This window comes from Empidonax traillii, unplaced genomic scaffold (assembly GCF_003031625.1).
Source record: "Empidonax traillii isolate 1590-97213 ecotype Southwest subspecies unplaced genomic scaffold, ASM303162v1 scaffold1105:size522451, whole genome shotgun sequence".
Lineage (NCBI taxonomy): Eukaryota > Metazoa > Chordata > Aves > Passeriformes > Tyrannidae > Empidonax > Empidonax traillii.
Window position 1 is genome coordinate 115008 of NW_020956298.1, and position 24257 is coordinate 139264.

The 24257-nt window shown below is 41.4% G+C and overlaps 1 protein-coding gene across 1 annotated transcript in view; it reads right to left on the reverse strand.

Moving 5' to 3' along the window:
- The window catches only part of LOC114068655 (ovostatin-like), a 31731-nt gene extending 23670 nt beyond the window's left edge, over window positions 1-8061 (reverse strand). Inside the window, exons 1-9 of the mRNA XM_027904953.1 lie at window positions 7997-8061; window positions 6266-6449; window positions 5426-5582; window positions 4421-4473; window positions 3933-3953; window positions 3018-3186; window positions 1728-1812; window positions 936-1053; window positions 214-334 (exon numbers count right to left, since the gene is read on the reverse strand). Of these exons, the coding sequence (XP_027760754.1) occupies window positions 214-334; window positions 936-1053; window positions 1728-1812; window positions 3018-3186; window positions 3933-3953; window positions 4421-4473; window positions 5426-5582; window positions 6266-6449; window positions 7997-8061 (973 nt within the window). The remainder of the gene's footprint in view (window positions 1-213; window positions 335-935; window positions 1054-1727; window positions 1813-3017; window positions 3187-3932; window positions 3954-4420; window positions 4474-5425; window positions 5583-6265; window positions 6450-7996) is intronic.
- Window positions 8062-24257: the final 16196 nt, after the last annotated feature.

Below are 24257 nucleotides of genomic sequence, written 5' to 3' on the forward strand. Positions count from 1 at the left end.
AGTGTGGAGAAGAGGAAACAGAAATCAGTCATGGGAAGAAAGCTGCTCCTTTTGATAAGCTGTATGGAGTGGTCATCCTCAGGAGGGAAAGCTACATAAAGAAAATTATGATTGTTCATTATTTGCCACACAGATTGTGATCCAGGGGATTCCTTTCAGGAATTTCCATGTATTAGCTTTAATCGGCTACTCCCAACCTGCCCTTGGTGTTACCTGTCCCATTTTCAGTGACGATGCTTTCTATGTTGAGGCTGGCATACATCCTGGCATAGCTGCGGTAAAGCTGGAATTTTTTGATGGAGATGACAGTGTTGAGGCAGCCATCCTTCCCCAGCTGAAAAAGCAGCAAAAGGGAAACACCATTTTTCTCAAGGTTTGGAAAATTGATCCTAAATCTGTGTTAGTGGGACTCCAAAGAACTCCCCTCCTACCTTACATTTCTCACTCCCCAGCTCCCTTCCCAGATCACTGCTTCAATACTATTTACTCCAGCACATGGAAACTTCTCTCCTTTTCCCCCCTAGTCTTCTCTGTGCTCATGCTCCTTCTTAAACCCGTCTTGTGTGATGTCTGCATTGTACGACCATAGCACTTTGAGTCTGAGCTAGTGGAAAAATTAATATTTTGTTTAACATTAAGTGCCCTCAAAGAGTCCTAGTAGAGGTCTGCTGATTAGATTTGGTAAGAACACAGTTCCAATATTTTAGGAACGATCACAAATTTACAGTTTCATGCTTCCCTCCCTCCTACTGACTCTTTCTGAGGGGAAAATCAAAGTCATGGTCTTTCAGCATTGCCTGTGAAGCGATGAGGAAAAACACACTTCTGAGATTGTCTCTCTGGTGTTCCCCTGGAAATGAATGAAGCCATGAAATACTGTGCTACATGTTAGGTAGGAAAGCTGACTGGAAAGAATAGACTTGTCATGATCATACCAGTCCAGTGACAGCTTCACAGGTTTTCTTCCGGTTTTGATCACACCGTGGACCATAAAAGTGCTGCTGACACACATTGATTTGGGCATTCCCTTGTACAGGTTGGCCGTAAGTGTACCTAGGAGAAGATGAGACACAAGAATTCAATCATGTGGATTTAGCATGAAACCTGCAAAAATTGCACAGCAGTGCAGATTCTAAACCCCTCAGTATTGCCTGGACCACAGACAGAAGAGTAGCTGGGAATTATGACCTGCTAGCCCTAGTAGAATTCCCTTCCACTATTTTTAGGCTGTTTTTGACATCTTGTTAAAAAAAGCCTGCTTTGCTGTTGTCTTTGTGTAGTCACTCTTCAAGGTCCGAAGCTGGAAAGTGGTGCTCCACTCAGGGTTGGGATATCATTCCCTGCTGCTTTGCTGTTTCTCACTAGCGCCTTACACAAAGCAGGTCATATTGCAGAAAGACCCCTATTCACCCTATTAGCTCATAGCACTCTGCACTTCAGCAGTGTCACAGACGGCAGTTTTAACAGTGGACTCTCCTTTTCCGTATTAATATAAACAGCAGCTGGCAAGTACGTAATGTTTGATTTGGACGCACACAAACTCTTTCAGTTCTAATTCTGCAATGTAGCAGAAGAAGAGTTATTGTATTTTACATCACAGAAGTCATAACTAAAGGAATTGCTCTAATCCATGCTCTGAATTGGCAGCAGGATCTGTTTCCCAGCACAGCACACTATCCTCTATCTCAAGTTTGTTGTGTACAAATGTGTTGTCTTCAGATACTTACGAAGCACAAACGTTCACACTGACTTCTTCATCAAAGAATGAAATCCTCTTTGGTCCAGTTGTTGTCACTTTAAATTTTGGCAGCACTGAGAACGCAACATGAATATGACTAATCAGCAATTGCATGCCATAGGCAGGGGTGGGTGTGTGTGTGCAAGACAGCAAAAAAACTGTTGCCAAAGACATTTTCACCAAAAAGGGAGAGGAAATAGTTCAAAGAAGAGTCTAATTAGGAACTGTAGGATATTACAGTAGAAAATACAGTAGAAAAAATAACCTTCAGTGGTAAGAGGAGTAACTTCTTTAAAATTAAATAATAACCATACTAATAATTATAACAGACACAGTAAAAACTGTGATAAATCGCTTTAATCTCTCTTCTTAAAGAGAAGGGTGGAAGTAATGCTGATGTCTCAAACTACTTAAGCCCTGGAGAACAAAAGTTATTATGCAATCCAGCCCCAGTGAAGGAGAAATGCAACAGATTAAGTGGAACATTAAACACATCACTGACATTGCCTCTCTTCAGCTTATCTTTTATCCCATGTCACCAACAATACTAGACAACATATCTGGAAAAGGCCCTTTTCTTTTGCACTTGTACACAGGAGACTGGAAGGTGTGAAAGCACTCTGGAGGGTAAACAGGATAGCTGTTTTAATGCCCTTACAAAAAAACCACACAGCTGGGAGTTGTCCAAGCTTTCTCTGGGGACTACTAAGGAAAACTAGCCACTGTAAGATGAGAAAACTTGTAAGATCAAAGTGAATTTAGCAACTCCCTGATACGGTCAATTACAGGATCACTATAAGGGCTTTGGCACCCACACTACCCACTGATTTTTATCTTGTACTTCCACTGGCTACCCAGCCTCCCCAGTAACAAACGGGTACCTGTCCTATAAACTGTTTTATAAATATCTTCAGATTTCTACTGCATAGTGCTCTTCATGTAGAGATGGCCTCCACAAAAGAGGACAGGTCTGACTTTCATTTTGCCTCCGAACAGATGGGGAGTGTAAGGCCTGAGTGATAGGATGTGGATCCCGGAGTCACAGAACAACTTGCCAAGCCCAGAAAAGAATTAGACTTCTAATTTAATCACTGAGAAATACTGCCTTTCTCAGATTTCTTTTGAAAATGAAAAGCCCTTCTGCCTTCACTTTGACCACACAGTTCTCTCCATGTCTTTTCCAGACGTGAAGTGGAGAATTCAAAGGGCCTAAACTTTGCACTAGTAGGTCTTGTCTGATTTAGGCAGAGTCAACCTTATTGCTAGCACAATTGCTTACCGTATTCCTCCACTCTGAAGGAGTGATACTCTTTTTCACCTGACTTTGTCTCCACAGTGATGTCGTAGGACCCCAGAATAGGCTCTGGGATTAGTGGAAAGGAGAGCTGGACAATTCCATGCTTAGATGTTACCTCCAACCACTGGAAGATCTTGTTTTGCTCTGGATCCTGGAGAGTAGAAGAAAGAGATGTAGCCAAACCTTTATTACCCTGTTTCTTGTCTTCTTGCCTTCTTTCAAGTGTTGTCTCCTGATATATTGGCTAAGTGCATCACAGGTTGAATGTGATTAGGGGCTGATGACGTGCTCTGACTTCCTATTAATTTTCCATCTCCACTTCTGGATTAAACAACCCTAAGTTTAACTGGGAATCAGCTACACTGACAGATGATCTCAGATCATCGAGAAATACTTCCTGATTGGGACACAGGTTGCTTATTCGTGACTCTTCCAGCACAAATCTTTCTGACTCAACTAATTCCGTGAAACAGGAATATTACGCCAGCCACCTTCAGAAAGCACTTTGAGATCTAGTGATGTGAAAATTGGCAGAATACTGATTCATTGTTAGCCTGTTCCTAGCAGAATGTGGCAGAAAGTTATTATTCTTATGCCTGTATGAGAATGAGGCTATTTCACCACCCCATTTACTGTAGTCCTACCAAAGTAAGACTGGACTGAACACTCTAGTTTGAATTCTAATGAAAGACACAACAACAACCCCACGCTGTTTCTGACTAACAGTTCCAGTTGTGCTAACTTCTTCTCCTGTAGTGCTTGATAATGGATACTGCCACTGTTCAACCCCAAGTCCATTGGCTTTCAACAGAGTGCTGTGGATGAGCTTCCCTCAGTTACTGACTGCATGAGGAATGACGAAGCATTCTTTCCAAGGCAACTTGTGGCATTTCTTACCTCGATGATGATTCTGGGATACTGGAGGAGGAAAAAAAGGAAGAGAAAAAAAATTATCAAAACATCAAGAAATTCACTGTAGAGACAGAGAAATACTAGAACATAAAGAAGGGTCTGAATGGCTTTCTCTGGAGAGAAGACTGGGCCAAGGAAATAATTTGGAACTCATGTCTGTAATTTTAAGAGGATAACCAGTTTGGAATTTATCTTTTCTGCAAAAACATCCACTTTTTTCTACATGCATGGGGCAGGTAAAGTGACTACAAAACCTGTGTACTGTGAGAGATTTCCAGAAGTGCTTTCAGACCCTTTGCCCTCTCTGAAGGCAGGGAAAGGATGGATTGTGAAGCTAAGAAGTTAAAACAGTTCTCAAAAATATCAGGAGGGCTATCCCATGCCCTTCTTATTCAGTTTCTAAGGGATAGAGTCTCAGTGAACAGGTACCTCAAGAGGGTGCTTGAAAAGTCTTGGTTATCAGTCATACTTACTGTCTCCTGAACAGGTCTGAACTGGGTGTCCAAACTGACTACCCGGAACAACACTGAAAAAGACATAGAACAAAAAAGGATCACAGAGTTGTCAAGGGTAGAAGAGACTTCAAAGGTTGTCTAGTCCAACCATGAACCCAGCACCACCATAATCACCCCTAAACCATATCCCCAGGTGCCACATCCAGATGTTTCTATCATTTGGCTTATTAGTAGTGGTAAATGATTTTGAATATACAACTGAAACAAAGTTTACCCAGGTTTTTTGGGAGAACTAAAGAGTCCACAAAAAACTTGAAAGGATTTGATTATCTTACCAAGCGAAAAAAGAAAACCAAGTAGCTGAAATATCTTTTATTATGACCCACTGGGATTAAAGTAACCTTTAGTTAATCTATAGTAACTACAATTACTTATTCTGCCTACAGTCTGTCTTGAAGGACTTTGTTCTTTGGAGCATTTCCTAAAAACTGTATGTACAAACCACTTCAATATAAAACTCATAGAGAAGAAAGGATTTGTCTTTATTCTAAGTGCAAACTCTGTGCAGCATTGAAGTATAATTATGCTAGAGAGATAGCTAACTAAACTACAGCTAGTACTGTCACTAAATACTGTGACAGAATCAGTACTTTGTAATAGATCAGCAGTTAAGTTGAAAGAGCTGTTGATAGGAAATTAGGTGCTTACTTAATTTTTACATTAATTTTATTAGTTTCAAACTTAACCTATTATTTTCTATATTTTTAAGGATACTTTTTATGTGACTGGCCTCAAGTAAATCTGACAGAAATCAAGATCCTGTAAATGAAATTAACTCAGTAAAAATACATTATCTCTACTAATTTGTGGCAATTTTGTAAATTGGTTTTATTTTTCACTAACTTTTGGTGATGTCAACATCAGTTGAGGTCTTTTATTCCTCAAGAGGAAGTTTTTGTTGTCCTAGACCCACCCTTGCACTCAAGTTCTCACTTCTCTAGCTGACTCAAACTAATCATCCACCTGTTTGCCCTGGTTTGTAGATGGGTTTGTCCGTCTGGATGAAGACAGCATTATCCACATTCTGAATTGCCACTGATCTTCTCTCATCTAAGTCGACTGTGGTGCCTTTGGCAGAGAAGGAAATGAATGCCACAGGATCAGAAGTAGCAGGTGGGACCTGGAGAGGAACAAAACCCCAGAGGAAAGGTGATAAATGAGATATGTTGATGTTCCCTGATGCCCAGGCTTATTGACAGTCAGTTGAGCCAAAAATACATTATACAAAGTCATGAGAAGTCCCATCATGGCAGTGAGATAATTTCTGCTGTGGAAGTCCCATAATCTGTCATCAGGTACTAAGATTTGTAGCTATTCTTTGTCCTGTGCGTTTCCTCAGCTCATGTAGCGACCTGCTTACATGCAGGTTGCTACAGCCGTATACCTCAATTATGAAGTGCTTTCTCCTGCTGCGTTCGGGAAGACCTAACCTTGGGACTTTTTTGTCTTGTCTGCACAGATGTTGCAGGGTCACAGGAAAGGGCATGAGCATCACCCATCTGGGTTCTCCAGCTTGATACTTAGACATTCCCAAATGGAGCATGCAGCTGGGATACAATCTAAAGCTTTTTTCTATTCCCTCTGAATGAAAATGGAAAGTCTTTTTCTACCTTGTTCCTACAATCCATATGTCTTTCTTTTCTTTTTTTATTTTTTTTTATTTTTGCTTATTTTGCTGAGTCTTTACAGCAGTTTATTTTTTTATATATACTTCGTATTCTTTCTTTCATTGACAAGGATAGTCACAATCAGAAGTATTTCCAGCTTCTACACCTTCTTTAGTAGTTTCAAAAGAGAAAATACCTTGAATTCACCACACTTGAAAAAATCATTCTGTGTCACGGATTCCTCAAAGAGAGTCTTTTGGCTACCACCATATTCCAGGACAACGTTCATGGAGACAGGCTCAGTGAGGTTGTGGAACTGCACACAAGCAGTCTGTGGAGAGTCACTCCGCACAACTGATGGGACCAGCAGCACATACTGTCTGTAAGATGAGAAGACCAAATCAGAGTGTTCAGTCATGGAGGAAAGTCAGAGCAAACAGGAGAGGAAAATACCTGATAGGTGTGAAAGAAGACATGGTCCAAAGTTTGCTCAAGTCAGTGGAAGGATCTCCATTTCTTTTGATGAATTTTAAATAATGTGCTAAAGTAGTACAAATGTCAACTTTTTAACCCCTCACAGTTCTTTCTGAGCTGAGAGACTGGCAAAATTCTATGGAGAGTCTTATCCAGCATGATACTGCATCTTTCCATTCCATATAATTACATAGCTCTGATTACTAAACACCTGACAAGCATATCTGCATTTATCCTCCCATGTGTACTTAAACCTCAGTAACATCCCATAAGGAGGAGTAATATTCAGCTTCTTCTTGCAATCAATGACAAAAATACTAGTTACTTGCTGCAACAATTTTTAAATTTCTTTTTCTCTGGATATCTCTCAGATGAAAACTGACATAAGTCAGTCCACATAATGTACAAGAAATGATCCAACTTTTGAATTTCACAGAATATTCCAGAGAATGCTCAATCTAACCTATATGCTCTATTTTGTTCCATGCCTCTGTTTCCATGCTTCTCCCTGTGTTCTTTCCTTTGCTTCTTTCTTCTATTGAACTTTTTAATTTATACTGCTCTCTATAATTAAGAGACCCTTCTTTCCCACACTTCTTCCTCTGAAAAGCATTCCTTCATATTTGCTATACTTGTTTAAAGTTCTGCTGCTGTCCAACAGTTTCCTACCCAAACTGGTCTTTCCTAACAATATATGACAGAATTAACTTCTATAGCACAACATGAATCACACAACCTTTTCATTCTAATCTGATCCTTTCCTTTTTTCTCTTCCACAGCTTTGCTAGTTCATATTGCCTTTATTGTTATTTTCACTTGCCTAGTTCAAGCTACATGAAATACAAAGACCAAGAGTAAAATTAATAAAACTAACAGTGTGTCTGAGAAAGCTAAACTCTCTTTCACAGTGTTTTCATTTAGAACTTTTGAGAAGGGGATTTAAGCTCTAATGTTGGCGCATTTTTGAAAATTGCGGCTGAAATCTGTTTGTATAAAGACAAGGACATTGACAGTGCTAATATAAATACTGATACTAATAATGCTAGGATTGCCATTCAGCATAGTCGCTACCACCAGGCATTACCTGGCCTCTGGCACCTCCTCATACACCATGCTCCCTCTGTGCTGCTGATTATATCAATCCTGATCATTAGTATTACTTGCTAGTCTAGTCTTGAATCTCCTTCCCACTTTACCCATGCACGTCAGGCTTTGTCTACCTCAGTTTCAGGTTTTTGTCATTCAAATTAAATTTCATAGCAGTCTCCCTCACAGAATGATGGAGAGTATCATTCCAAACTGTCCTTCACTGTCATCTGCTTCCATTTCAGACACATTTAAGCAACTAGTTCTCAACACCCTGTTTATTATAGCAGCGTCCCAGAAGAAATAAACTGGTGGGAAATATAATAAAATATGTTATCATAAAAACACAGAATGTATGATCACTTACGTTTCAGAAGACACTATGGCAAACCAGTTCAAAGACAGAATACCCAGAAAAATCCTTGACCACATCTCTACCTGTGAAGAAAGGAGAGAGACTGATCTCAAGTTGACAGCTTGTCTCTGGCTTTTAAATTGGCCTGAAACAGTGCTCCTCCTCCATGGCTTCAATCACACTCTCACAAAAGACATCTACATAAAATTTGCATACATTCATTTTCCTCCCTACTGTCTGTTCTCACACTCCTTGGACTCTCAAACAATAGCTTTGGAAAGCTCTCGTATTTCACATAGCTTTGTGAGGTATTGCCAGCCAAACCGGTTCCTGCCCATATGATTGTTTCATTGAAGCTTACCTCTTTGATTGTCATGCCACTGGCTGAATGTTCCTTAATGTTTCAACTTGTCAGTATTTGCCATTGCCTAAGTATTTCCTTATTCTGCTGAAATCTCCGGCAGATAGATGTTGCAGAAATAACCATATAACCAAATATAACAGAAATAATCATAACATAGTGCTATTCTGTGTCTGCATGGGGTCCTCATTAAAAATACAGCATCAGTTAGAACACAGCTCTACCTGCATTCAGAATGGTATGAAAGGAAACTCCTAATTGTAATCTTGATTTCTTACTGCAGACACTAACATTAAGCAAGGAATGGTGTTGGCTAGTTGTCTGTCATTTTTGCCAGTGGTCAGGACAAGCATATCTCTAAGGAAAGGAATCTGGTAACATTACTTGATTTGTTCACTCATCTGTCTGTCAGTCTGCTTTTCCCCCTCATCCCTGCTCCCCCCATTAAACAACTTGTAAGTCTGTTGGTGAATTTTTAGTAAATATGACTGAGAACAAGTTTCAGAATAATCAAGATATAGAATCACAAAATAATTTAGACGGAGTAGGACCTTCTGACATTATGTGGTCCAATCTCTCCTTCTAAGCAGTCATGTTTTGAATATCTTCAGGAATGGAGAGTCCACATCATCCCTGGATATCTGCTCCCATGCTTAACCACCCATGCTGTGAAGATTTTTTCCCTTAACTCAGAATTTCCCATTTTATAACTTGTGTCCATTTTCTCTTGCCCTTTCACTGTGTAACCCTGGGAAGAATCTGTTTCTTTCTTCTCTGTAATCCCACTTTACGTTGTGGAAGACTAAAATCATGTCCCCACATGCCTTTGTTTCTCCAGGCTGAACTAAATGAGACTGTTTTTTCTGTAGGTTTGTTCCAGTCCCTGAACATCCCAGTGACCTCCCATTGGACTCCCTCCAGTCTATTCATGCCTTTCTTGTACTGGGGAGCTAAACCTGGATGCAGAACTTCATCTGCTAAATAGAGGGGAAGAATCAATTTCCTTGATGTGCTGGCTAAAATCTTGGTAATACTACCAAGGCAACTAAATATCTCTGGTAATTAGGCACTGCATTCACACTCTTAATAAGGGAAAAAAAAAGCCAACCTGGAACAAAATAAGGTAGCCAATCAACAGCAGTGTGTGACTGAAAACTCGGGGATGTGACAGGCAATTTCACTTCCCATTTGTCTTCCTCAGCCAAACAGGTGATGAACGGGAAGAGGAAGCTGAGTATACTGTAGGAGTAATTAGGAACACGAAAGAGTGCTAGGGGCACTGGAAAAGATATTAGGCAATGCAGAGTGGTCCCAATGTTATTTCAGTGGCAAAGGGTATGGCAAGGAAATGAGAACCACTACAGTAACGTGGTGTACAAATAGCTGTGTGCCTGTTGAAAGCCAGATTCTATCCATTTCACTTTTCATGATATAATACATTCCTGCAACTGTGTAGCTAACGATTCAGTCATATGGAAATTTTTTCCATCAGCATATGTGAAGTGCTAAACTACTCATGCCTAACCAGCTTCCCTACCCAATTTTCCCAAAAGCTTTCTGATGACCAATTTGGGACACAAAAAACCCTGCTCTGGATGCTGTTGAAGCTACAGTCTTTTCCCACTAAGTTACTAATGAGAAATATTGCATAAAGCTTCCCGGAACAACCTGAGTTTATAGTGCCAGTGCTTGAGTGGCTGGTGGTTGTTGTGCAAACAGGGCAGTCATATATCAAAGGAAGCTGCTTGCATTAGTTGTAATGATGTCAGAAGACAGTTAAGAATACGTCATGGACCTGTTTGTATTTGCAGCTTTGAAATGCCTCAGACTCCATCTCTTACTTTAAACAGGTTCTAAGTTATAGTCAAAAAGAAATTAAAGAGGGAGAAAGAAACAGCAAGCAATTCCAGGGTCCTGGTGCAAATTGCTCTGGAAGCTCACCCTTTATTTAAGTGCAGTGTGATTTTAGCATGAACATAAGAGGGCTTTGTTGTTTGATAACAGAACAGAAAAAGATAAACAGACACAGAGAAGAAAAAGGTAAAACTTTTGAAAAACTGAAATCTTAGAAGACATTATGTTCAGATCAATTGAAAAGTACACATTTCTCTGGAAAAAAAAAAAAGCTATTGAACTCATTACTTTAGTGAAAATACTGATTCCAGAGGACCTCTTGGTATTGTAGCAATTTTGTGACAAAACCACATCACTACCATGTCAGGGATAGTTTTTAAGATCCCAGTGCAAGGGGGAAATTATTCCAGTTATCTTTGGTAGGAGGGAAAAAGAAGAAGCTTTCAGCTGTAAGAAGCTAGGAGCTAGAGAGGATTAATCATCTAGAAGTACAAAGATTAGCATTTAACATGGAGAGACAACGAACCTCACACTGAGCAGTGGTTACAAGAAAGACACACCAAAAGTACCTTGATACTTGAAGTTATAAACTCATCTGTGGACCTTAAGGTGTTCCTGCTTTGTATTTGCATTAGGAGAGATGTAATTGGATATCATAGTTTGGCTAAAAACTTGACGAAATAAGGAACAGTGTCAACTTCAAGACCAAAGCAACAAAAATGCAGATGTATACTTGGTTTTCAAAGTGGAATCATGTCACATGCTTTTTGGGCAGCAGAAAATCAAGATGCCCTCAACCCATTTAATCCAGACTTCAGAAAGTTACTGCATTAGCTCTCTGTTATTAAGAAATTTTATATACACATCCTTCCCCTCCTCCTCCCCGCCATTCTTTCTCTGGATGAGTCAAACTGATAATTGTTGTAGTTGCATTGAAACATGTTTTTCCACAAGTTAATTTTCTTTCAAATAAAGTTGAATTTGCCAATCTATTTTATCATATTATATGCACCTGCCCTCTTCTTCTTTTTCCTTTGGGCAAACATACTCAGCAAGGCAGTGTGAAGTTTTTCCACCAAAACTTATCCCACTCACTTTCTGTGAGCATTTCAGTGTTTATCACATACACTGCTCTAACAACAGAGCTTTCCATGAGGTTGTGACTAATCCACATCCAATACCCCAGTTAGGTTGTGTAGACCATCTCAAATATCCCTACACAATCCCAAAATGCCTGGTATAGCTGTATGTGCAGAATCTAGATGCTTATTTTAGTCACAAATTAGGAAATGAAAACATCAAAGAATATCCATTTGCAGTGCAGAATTCTGCATAGTCTGAATGTGGAGTTGAGACGTTCAAATTCTTGGTCAATACAGATCTAAGTCGTGCCTGCTTTCTTCTTGTCAGAAGGAAGTTCAGTAGAAATACGAGCAGTTTTTAGCAGAGAAACCTTGGACTTTCCAGAAGAGTGAGTAATATACAATTACTTGTTTCTGTTCTATGGCTGCATTTTATGTTTGCATAACACTGCATTGCAAGGACTGTGAGTACTTTCTAAGACATGACTTCACCTGAGATGATGTGCAAACAATCCACCACACCCCACGCACTACAATACCTGTTCTATTGCCTGATTTCTTTATCTAACACAGGTAGATGTTGGAGCAGAGCCCCAGTTCCCATTTCACTTAGGCAAACACCCTCAACAACAGTCCCAGGCTAATTACTATCCTATGATTTTCTCAGGAATTGATAATCTGAGATATTCTTCCCTGAAACACATTTGTCAAATGCACCGTGAGAAAACATTTTGTTTTAAAAAGCCAACATATCTCTGAATAGTGTTGAGTATGTCTTGGAGTTTACATATTTTGGATTAATTTGTCGACATGGACTTCTACTCTTCCAAGGCATATCCTTATCTGCAAGTTTTTAGGTTTGCAAGTGAAAGTATTTCTCAGAATGTTTGCTGGCAACAGCCAGCTCATGGTGTGGTTGGTAGAATATGCTGTATCATTTCATATTGAATGGACAGCATATTTTTCTCATATTACTCATTTTTCATAATAATAAAGATCAGGTAATATTAAACATGGTAACACTGTTATATTGAGAAGAACAAGCCACACATTATTCAGTTCCTGAAAGGTTCTTTGTTACAGATAGACTGATAGTAAATTAACTAGTATGCTGTCAACATCATCTTTATTGAACATATTTTAGTCCTACCCATGATAAACTAAGAATTACAACCTCATATGTCTTAAAACACTTGAAATACCAACCATTTTTCTTTTTCTATAAAGTGTAATATACACAGACATCCTTGAAAAAGACCTGCTGTGTCTCAGTGATGAAAATATGAGGGTGTAAACATAGCAAGGCAGGATGAGGAAAAAAAAAAGTTTAAAAAAGATTAGCAAAGACAATCAGAACCATCATCAGTCTTTCTTCAGAAACAACAGAAATATGAAGCCTGCCAGAGAATCCACAGAGCCACGTAACAAGAAGAATAGAAGATGAGGTCAAGAAGAGTGCAGGAGCAGTGCAAACAATCAGTATTATTACTTATTGCTTTAGTTAATCTATGCAGTATTAAATATTACTGTATTTAAATTAACCACTTGATACAGAATTTCATTTATCATAAAATGAAATGCCAAATAATCTATGGACGAGGCAATTTTTTAGTAATTACGTTGCTGACATTTTGAATTAGCTCAAAATCCTGAAAAAATGAGATACTGATTCAACTCTAAGATTTGGTTGTTACAGGCCTTCACCACAAGGAACCACGAACATCTATTTCACCTGATCACAAAGGACAAAAAATGTGTCAGTTAGCCTTTTAAAGGGTAAAAATAAATTCTCCTTCAGTGGAAAAATTTTCTTGTCACATTTTTCTTGTTCCTTTATTCTCATTGTTCTGCTACTTTAGGGAGACATAGGCTGACTGACTCCCTAGGCTTTAAAACAGTCAGAAACTAACTGAGATAAAATAAAGAAACATATTTGAGACCTTCCTTTTTGAAATGTTATCATCTCAAATTTTGGATTCCATTACAAAGAAAATGAATCAGAATCAGTTCAGTTCAGATTCTGAGTAACCCCCCACTCCCTGTGGTTAAAAGAGCTCATTTGGGTTTCATATCTTTTTGCTTTTTGATGACAGCAATACACAAGCCTCCACACTCATTTAAAAACCTCCCATTTTACCCTTCTGTAAACACTCACACTCTAATAGTCAAAGCATTAGTTTGCAGTCATAGGAGAGTGAGATTGATACCCCCAAAATATTGCTGTTTTTCCTTCTCTGAGACGATCCAGTTTTGGGCCCCTCACTTCTAGAAAGTCACTGAGGTGCTGGAGAATGTCCAGAGGAGGACAACAAAGCTGGTGAAGGATCTAGAGTATAACATTTACAAGGAAGGTCTGAAAGAACTGAGTTGTTTAGCCTGGAGAAAAGGAGCCTCAGGGGAAACCTTCTCACTACCTACAGCTGCCTGGAAGGAGGTTATAGAAAGGTGGGAGTTGGCCTTTCCTCACTGGCAGCAAGTGACATAACAAGAGGAAATGGCCTCAAGTTGTGCCAGGGGAGATTCAGGTTGGACATCAGGAGGAATTTCTTCATGGAAAGGGTTGTTAAACATTGGAATGAACTGCCGAGGGAGGTGGTAGAGTCACCATCCCTGAAGGTATTCAAGAACTGACTTAACAGGGCACTTAGTGCCATGGTCCAGAGTTGACAAGGTGATGATCAGTCAAAAGCTGGACTCAAAAATCTCAGAGGTCTTTTCTAACCTTAATGATTGTATCGTCCTTCCAACAGACATTTCACAAGATCAGCTCAGGTTGAAGCTGTAGTTGGTCCACGAGCCAGGAAAAAGTCCTACCTCTCACTCTATAGCATCAGCTAGAACTGAGTTGGAACAAGCACCTATGAGCTGCATGGTCCTATGAAACAGAACAACAAGGGGACTCCCACATGCAGGTAGCCAGGTATCTTGACCATGAAACTTCAAACCGTAAACACTACAAAGACCAGATGATTTCATGGATAACCTGAGAACTAATTAACATGGTCTTACGTTCCACCAGTTGCTCAGGAGAATGGATAGTTTAAAGACAGCAGAGATCTTGTATAGAGTGATGTGATCCCTCTTTGTATGTTAATAAGACTTCATTTTCTCAGTCTTTTGAACAATGCAGGAGTAATAGCTCCAAGACAGGCCTCTTAACTCCAAGACTTCTATTTAGTGCAAAACATTTTTCAGGTGTGTTATTTCATCTAACAAAATCTTATAGGCTTTCTTCCTGGTGATAGGAAACACCTGCCACATGCAGCTTCAGGCCATATGCATCTGCTGTGCTACTCACTGTAATTTTGCAAGGGGCAACACTCAATGAACTAATCTGTAAGCAACAGGATGCTGGAGAAGCCTTTAAAAGTGACTCCTCAGGCAGCACAAACAAGCCTTTTGTATATCTCCCCATATTGTCTGAAGAGCCAGTCATCCTTACAGTGTCCAGGGATCAAAGTCTCTGCAGATCAAATCACTTTGTGTGTTCATCTCTCTGTTTCCAACCAGTAAGATCATACCGCAGGTCATTCCCTTAAGGAACTTGCATTTTCTAGGAGAACCACTTTAGATGCTACAAAGCCCTGGCAGTTTTTGATGCCATTTGGGATCACGGGAGCGCTCTGTGTGCCTCTGTAGATCTGTGTGGCGGCCGTGCATGTACGTGTATCTGTGGGGTGACTGTGCACGTGCCTACTGGGAATAACATGCCCAGTCTTGCTGCTGGTTGCATATAGGGACAAGGAGCTGCAGCAATTTCACCTTTGTTGGGCTGAGAAATCCAGCCCTCCCTAAGAATCTTTTGCACCGTGTCTCTTTATAAGACACATTTGAGGACTCAAGCAGAAGCAGAGGGCTCTGTCTACTATCTAATTAGGGAAGCTATTTTAGTAGAAAGCATGTTGAAGACATAAACAGAACTTAAAAGCATGTTACATTATTTGAGAGCTACTTCTTGGTAAACTCATTATTCAGGTCTTTTCCGAAGAGGAAAAGGAGCAGATGCACCAGTGTCCCAGTCTCCCTCTATTCACTGGTGAAAATCTTAGAAATTTATTAGCACTCCTAACCACTGAGTTCCTAAAAACAAGGCCATAATGCAAAAAATAGGTCAATAAAGTAGCAAATAAATGCTTTGAAATATAATTTGTGTTCTGTGTCCCTAGAGATCTTCACACATAATGCATGACTGAACATAGGGAGTCCTTACACTGAAAACCATGTCTCTGGAGGCATCATATTACAAAGTAGGAGCTTTACCTTTTTGTAGCTGAGAAACACTTCAGACCTCTTGTAGCAACAGCTAGAATAAGAGATTAAGTCTAGGTGTGGCCCAAACCTACATTTTATTGTATACATTTTTACTTTTAGAACAGTTAATCTTATAAACCAGACCCAAACCCTTCACCTAGGTTAGTAATTGCTCTAATTTTCTGTGTGCCTTAATCTGGTAGAAACGTATTATCTCTCTCTCAAAGCAGTGAATACAGTTTGATCAATGCTAAAAGCAAACACTTTCTGGCAAAAATGTTAGCAAATTTGAATATCCTGAGAACTGGGCTATGTCACCTTCCAGTCTCCAACCAGTCTTCTTTGGCACTAGTGCTACAGTATAAGGACTGTGTTTCTACATGCTCCTGTCAATGCCAGATATATATTCATTATAATCCTGGATTGCACTGCTGTGTTGCAGCTTCTGACCCTTGTTCAGGCCCTACAGGATGTAATAAAAATGGCAGTTCCTGAGGGAATACAAGAACAAGTCCAGTCACATAGCTCAGGACTCTCCTGCCCATGTGGCCCTCCAACCACAGTCCAAAGCAGAGTTGGTTTGGAGATTATGCTGCAGCCATGAAATCTTCACCTGGCTCTCTCAGACCAGGATGAACCACACTTACAAGGTGTGCAGGAGTAGTATCATTATGATCTGGCAATGATTACCCAGTAATTAATCAGCAATCACGCACAGGTCTTTAAATGATGTCCCCAGCCATGCTGGGACTGTCAGGAATCGGGAGTGGCGGCTGTGGGTGTGGTGCAAGATGCAGAGACAAGCTTAGCTTCCCTTGGCAGGCCATTTCACCGTGCCCCAAAAACTAGGGCTCTGTGAGCTAATCATCACCAATAAGAAAACAGACAACCTCTAGTTAGGGTCCCAACACAGAAGTGTCTACAGCTAAGAGTTGTTGCTGATCCTCACCTCTATTTGCAGCCCCTTCACAGCCCCACCAAACCAAGACTGACTTTTCTCTAATACTTAACCATCATTATTGCCAGAGCCCAGCACAAAAATGGAGAGCACACAGCTAGATTTATCACACACTATAGGCAAGGGCCAAAAACTATTGCTGCCACTCACCTTCACTTAGCAGGCTGTATCAAAGCTTCACTAACACTGAGACTCTGATCATGCACCACTGGCTAACTCTGACTGGCACTAGTGCATAGTAATAAAATATATACCCATCAGACGTGCCTCCCATGGAGAAGTGACCTGCACTGAAAGGTGTTGCTGCTGGCCATGAGCTTACATCGGCAGCCTGTTTTCCAGTCCCACCCAAACCAGAGCTCAGTCTTTAACACCTAATCATCATGATCACCTGAGCCTGTTGAAAGGCTACAAAGGGAAGGTGAAGTACCTAAATGCAATAGGACACTCTCTAACTCACCCCAAGTGCAGATCCAAAATTGAAAATGCCTGGTGAGTGCTCTGACACAAAATGTGAGAGGACAAAAAGCTGTTGCTAGCATTATCCTTCCTCATATAGCCTTTCAACAGTGTATCCAGAAAGGCATATGAACTTGCACAGCCAGCTAAATGTACCATCATACTCTACCAGAAATAGACCTCCAATAATGAAAACACCCAGCAAGTGTTCCCGCACAGAAGGTAACAGGATGGAAAACTTTTGCAGACCTTCAACTTTGTGCTGTAGGTTTTCAACAGCACCGCCAATATTTGGGCTATATGCTTCCCTTGCCATGATAGTTACCATAGTATTCTCTAACTGTAGCAAGATCCCAGTTCCAAAATTGAAAATGTCCAGCATCTATTCTGAAGCAAAAGGAAAAGGGACAAAAAAACTGTTGCTGGTGTTCACTGTCACTGTAACCTTTCAGTAAGTCCACCAGCAACGGGACTATGCAGATGTCCAGCCAAGTAAATACACCATGACAAACTCTAATACCAAGTGCAGCTCTGAAATTGAAAAGGTGCAGCAACGGTTTTCACACAAAAGGCAACAGAGAGCTGTTGCTTGACTTTATGTTTCCCCTGTTGCCTTTCAACAGCACCAGCAACTCTGTGGCTATGCATTTGCCTAACGAACTAAATGTACCAGCACACACTCTATCTACATCAGATATACTCTGAAGTTGAAAATAATCAGTGACTGCTGCAAAACAATACGTGACAGATCAGAAAGGTGTTGATGGCTTTTACCTTCCTGCTGTAGCCTTCTCTTTCCTTGTGCAGCCTAAAAACTGCAGCACCAATACTGGGGCTATGTGCTTGCCTTCACAGCTGAAGTGTACAATCATATTTTTTCACTGTTTCACACCACTGCAGGCTGAGTTCACCTGGGTCCTTAGTCTGTGTTGGTAGTGCAGTTTACCAAGATGCCCTAGTGCTGGTAGAGCAGTTTACAGGCTGCAATAAGAAAATGAAAACCAGCAACAGCTTTCTTACCTGGAACCCTTTGTGTTGGAGCAATCAATGATGTTTGTTAGTTTCAAAGTTTGGTTGCTGGCTATTCAAAAATTAGGGGTTTATCTTTACGCGAGAAGGAAAACTCATAGCCCCAGTGTTGCTGGTGTAGTTTATAGCCTGCATGAGCAAAGAAAGAGCATGCAACAGCTTTCTGGCCTGGCACTTTTTGTGTGGGAAGAGGCACTGTATGTTTTCAATTTTGGACCTGGAATCTGGCATGAGTAAATAATATGATGGTGTATTTACATGGAAAGGAAAGCACATAGCCCTAGCATGCAACTGATAGGCTGCAAGGGGAATGTGGATGCCAGCAACAGCGTTCAGTCCTGGTATCCTTTGGGTGGCAGCAGTTGATGGACATTTGCAGTTTTTAGCTGGGCTCTGTAGAAAGAAAGTGAGGATAACAATAGATGGGAAGCAAAATGCATAGCCTGGGTGCTGGTGGTGCAGTTTATATGCTGCAATGAGAAAGTGAAGGGCAGCAACAACTTTGTGTCTTGGCACCTTTTGTGCAGGAGTAATGCCTGACACTGTCACTTTTTAAACTGGGCTCTGACTTGAGTCAAAGAATATGGTAATACATTTAAGGGGGAAGGAAGGACTCCAGCCTCAGTGTCAGTGGTTCAGTTTATAGGTGGTACAGGGAACGAGAATGTGAGTAACAGCTTTCTGTACTGGCGTCTTTTGTCCTGGATCAGTCCCTGGACGTTTTCAATTTTTGAGCTGGAATGTGCTGAGAGTAAATAATGTGATAGTACATTTAGGTGGGAAGGAAAGCACATAGCCCCAGTGTTGGTAGAGCAGTTTATAGGATGCAATGGCAAAGTGAAGGTCAGAACTGCTTTCTATCTGGATATTTTCTGGGGGAGCAATGCCAGATGTTTTCAGTTTTGAAGCTGTCCATGTTGTCTGAGAACATCACGGTATATGTAGCTTGTTAGGCAAGTGCCGTGCTCCATCTAGTGGTTATGTTGAATGGCGACAAGGAAAAAGTAAAAGCCAGAAACAGCTTTCGGTCATTAAAGTCTCGTGGGAGCAGTCGCTGTACGTTTTGGAGTCTGCCTCAAGTAAATAATGTGATGGCACATTTAGGTGGGAAGAAAACCACATATCATCAGTGTTTGTGCTGCAAAGGCTTCAAGGGGAAGATGAACACCAGTGACAGCTTTCAGACTGGCACATTTTGTGTAGTTGCATTTTCTGAACAGAATAGCAACAAAGGCACTAGTGACACCAAGAACACCTGCCAAAGCCAGGGTTTACTACTATGCCAGCTGGGTATCACAGTCAGCAGTACAAGAAAGATGCCTGCTTCTGCCCTGTCCTATGACTGTCCTATGACATCACCAAGGCTGCAGATCACTGATTTCTGCTCCCACATAATAGCAACAGAGATGCTAGTTAAATCAGAAACATCAGCCAGAGCTGGGGTTTCCAGTCATACCCAAGCAACTACTATGCCAACTAAGACATCAGAGGCAGCTGTACAAGACTGTGGCCTGCTTTTGCCCTGCCATCTGCCAAATCAACTATGACATCATAGAAATGGTAGATTGCTGTTTCCTGCTCCTGCATAATAGCAACAAAGCCACCACTTAGACCACTAACACCTGTCAAAGCTGAGATTTTTGTTCATGCCCAAGTGTTACACCTCCATCTAAACATCGCTATTGGGGATGGTCATGCGCAGGTCTAGGGGTTGAACTCGATTTTCTGGGTCCCTTCCAACCCAGCATGGTCTGTGATTCTGTGATTCTGTGATCACTAGCAGCTGTACAAGCCAGTGGGCAGGTTCTGCCCTGTCTTCAGCCACTTATGACATGACCAAATCATCAGTCACCAGTCAGATGGCGAGGCAAGCAGCATCAGCAGTGACATCAGCCTACACTAATTTTTGGCATCTGAGTTCTAGACTGAGCCGAGCAGGGGGTTTTCAGAGTCAGGGAAACATGAATAAGAGCCCAAAGACCTGCTAGGAACCAGCAGCTCTTGCGAACAAGGCTGACGTGGGGAAAGCATTGCCAAAGGCTACTGCAGGAAATGTAAATGGCTCCAGGGAGTGGGACTGACCAGGAGAATGGCAAATGGGTTGGGTAAATAGGACTTAGTGCGTCAACAGGGCACGGTGTGCCAGTTTGCGTGACAGTTTGCGAGGAAGGGTGTGTAGGGAGGGCACAGTCACCCTAGTGATCCAGAGCACAATTGGTGTTTGTTGCCCTCTCAGGAGGAGCCCAGGTATGGGGCTTTACAGGAAGACGTGTCCTCAGCACTCACCAGAAAAGATGCGATGACACAGACGCATGTCATGCAAAAACATGCAGCCATCCAGTCCTCAGGCTGCAGAGAGTGCTGGGGCCTGGCACTGGTATAGGACAGCAGCAGAGATGACAGCTGTGTAAGGTGTGACCAGGTGTGTTCAGGATCCTTGGGGTAATGATGAGAGCGAGAAGCAAGCTCCCTTCCCTGGACTTCAGGAGAGCAAAGTTTGGTTTCTTCAAGCCAACCGTGTCCTGGGCTGCATCAAAATCAGCATGGCCAGCAGATTTATGAAAGTGATTCTTGCCCTCTACTCTATTCTTGTGAGACCCCACCTGGAGTGTTATGTCCAGCTCTGGGGCCCCCAATATAAGAAAGACCTGCTGGAAAGTCCAGAGGAGGCAACTAAAATGATCACAGGACTTGAACTCCTCCCCTACAAAGACAGACTGAGGGAGTTGGGGCTGTTCATCCTGGAGAAGAGAAGGCACCAGGGAGACCTTATAGCACCTTGCACTATGTAAAAAGAAGCCTGAAGAGGGACTTTCCACAATGGCAAATAGTGATAGGAAAAGGGGGAATGATCTTAAGCTGAAGGAGGGTAGGTTGAGATCAGATTACCTTCACCACCTGCCCTAAACCGCCCCACTGAAGCTATATGGCAAATTATGCCAAAATTTGGGATAAGTTCAGAGATGAACAACATAATTTGTCTGGTGTTTAAAATTATTGATAATATTAGTTTCCTCACTTCAGTTTCCAGTGTTGCTTCTTCTTGAAAGAGACAGTGTTGACATAAAGATTTATCTTTTAAGGGTTTACAGGAGCTTTCCTCAAACCTACAGCAAGATTAGTGCAGCTAAAATGGAAATACACTCCTCATCTCCTGCACAAGCCCTCCTATCGCTTGCAACAATGACCTTTGAAAAGTGGGTTTGAAGAAAGATGGTTCAGAGATTTGGCAGCACATATCTTCTGACCTTTACCAAAATACTGCTTGCTGTTGAACTGCCACCACTGTGTCTGTTCCTGCCTTCAGTCTACCTCGACTGTGCCATGAAATGCTCATGCTTAAATCACTCCTCTGCTGGCTGTGTCAAAGTGGACTTGTGCTCTTGCAAAGTGATAATGTGCACAAGCCAAGTACCAGAGCCAAGCTGACTACCTCTAACTTCTTAACCACCCACCTGATTATATATAATTGTTTGCCTAAGGGCTTTCTTTTATTTTTCGACCCCCATGCTGATAACATTCATACACATATTTATGTACACAAATATCTGATGTCAATTAGCCTGATAAACGAAGCATAGAACATACGTAAATGTTTGCAGGAAGGAAGTGTTCATCCTGTTTATATCTTTCATATCTTTAAAGGAAAATAATCTGTTGTCTGTAAATCCAGTCTCTATGAAAATCTCTTCTTGTCACATCATTTTGCTATTGCCCAGCAACATTGCTGCTACTGCTGTGGTGCAGGAGGACTGCTGGAGGACACTGTCTGAGGGCTTGAGCCAGCCACTCCTAGGTGGAATTCATTCCACAGCCTTTAAAGGTGGGTCAAAAATGTCCATCCAGACTGAGGAAGAAGTGTCCAGAGTTCCAACACTGGGAAAACTTTTGTGACATTTGAATCAAAACTCTTGCCCCCACAGATTCCAGAATTTTACCACTGGCATTTGGCTTTGAGCTTGTTAGAAAAATATATGTCAAGTTGCCAGCTTGTAGGGTAAAGTGAATGGGTCATCAAACTTAGCAATGAGGTGGAATAGGAGTTAAATTTCTTTGAAACTATGTTAAAATGTAGGGTGTTGTTCCTAGAAATGGCTGGCATTTGTAATTCGAGAGGCACCAGGCACCTGAAACTGTGCAAGTTATCACTCATTTTCAGATGAGACTGATCTATCCCATCCCTGCTCCTGTTGGAAAGGCCCATTTAACATAATACTGTAAAGGACAGAGGCAGAAGAAGTATGCTGTATTAACCCCTAATTTGGCATTTTGATGAATGGGTTGTCAGAGTTTTAACTCCTGTTTCATACACACAGGAAGAAATCTTTGACTTCTTCAAAGACTGATTCTGTGAATTGCTTTGACTATTAGGTAGTGCACTCATTTATCCTTTCAAATTCATTGTAAAAATGTAGTAGAAGGTGATCTTCATTTGATTTTTAAGTTCATGCTACCTTGAAATTCAAATATATTTGCTTTCATCCCACTAATTTATTAACTATTGCTTGTCAAAGCCAGACCATAACTATTCTTACTGCTACACATTTTAATTTTGGTGGAGGGTATACATGGAATTTATCTTCTAGTACGGTTTGAAGAAGCCCACTCTGATTTATAGCTCCATAAGATTCTGGACAATGTGCAATTTTCAGTTCTTTATTATCATCCCCGAATCTTCTGCCTACTCAGTGCTAATCATCTTCTTGCTTAAACATCTGGTGTCTAGACAACCAGAAAGTGTACTGAAATATAAACTGTGAGATTGCTTCTCAGCTTCTCACATTATCACTCAATAGGACATATCAGAGAAGTTTTACTTCTAATAAACATTGTATGAATTGCAATGGCTTCAGAGATATATCTCCTTTGCTAGAAAGTAAGAGAAACCCAATTATACTATCAACTCTGCAAATATTTGAGACTAAATTGTACACTAGATTGCTCTCTATTTGAACCATATTGACGGGATTTGCCAGATTAAATAGAGACATATGTGATGTTAATGTTTGTGTCTGAGCTCACTTTTTTGCCATTGGACAGAAAGGCACTTTTAGAGACTGATTGTAGAGGACTGTGATCCAGCAATGAGTCTTTTTTCCATACAATATTATAGAGATTCAGGCTGAGAATCACAAAGAATCACAGAATATGAGTTGGACCCACAAGCATCATCGAGTTCAACCCTTAGCCCTGCATGGGATCATCCCGCATGCTATGTGTTCAAGAGTATCATCCAAATGCTTCTTGAACTCTGTCAGGTTTCGTGCTGTGACCACTTCCCTGGGGAGTCTGTTTCAGCACCTTACCACCCTCTGGGTGAAGAACCTTTTTCTAATATCCAACCAACCCTCCCCTGAAAACTTCAGGCCCTTCCTTTGGGTTGTGTCACTGGTCACCACAGAGAAGAGATCAGTGCCTGCCCCTCTTCTTCTCCTCACAATGGAGTTGTAATTGCGATGAGGTGTTCCCTCAGTCTCCTCTTCACCAGGCTGAACAGCCCAAGTGACCTCAGTTGCTCCTCATATGGCTTCCCCTCAATGCCCTTCACCACCTCTGTTGCCCTCCTTTGGATGCTCTCCAATAGTTTAATATCTTCCCTATACTGTGGCACCTAAAACTGCACACAATATTCAAGGTGAGGCTGCACCAGGGCTGAGCAGAGCGGGACAATCCCCTCCCTTGACTGGCTGGTGATGCTTTGCCTGATACGCCCCAGGACATGGTTGGCCCTCCTGGCTGCCAGGGCTGCTGACTCAACTTGCTGTCAACCAGGACCCCCGGGTCACTTCTCACGGCACTGCTTTCCAGCTCCTCATTCCTCAGTCTGTACAAACATCCAGGGCTGATCCACTCCAGGTGCAGAATCTGGCGCTTCGCCTTGTTGAACTTCATGTGGTTGGTAATTGCCCAGTCCTCTAATTTGTCCAGGTCTCTCAGCAGGGCCTCCCTGCCTTCGAGGGATTTAACAGCTCCTCACAGGGTCTGGAAAAAGTCATCTAAGTCCTCATTCAGTCTCCTAGGGTGGATCAAGCGCTCCTGGAACTTCCTCTGGAAGACTTTGTCTGAGCTGCTACTAATAAAAGGGAAAGACAGGTGCTGTGTTGACTTCAGTAGAAAGGACACGCAGTGATGGCTTAATCCCACCCTAACTGATGATTGGTTGGGTCTGACAGTTTATTTCACCTTCTGAAAAGTTATGCACCTGATTTAAACTGCTCTTCTACTATCGGCCATGGAGGGAGAAAAGAATCTGAAGAACACTCTTTCTGCCTGAAAATA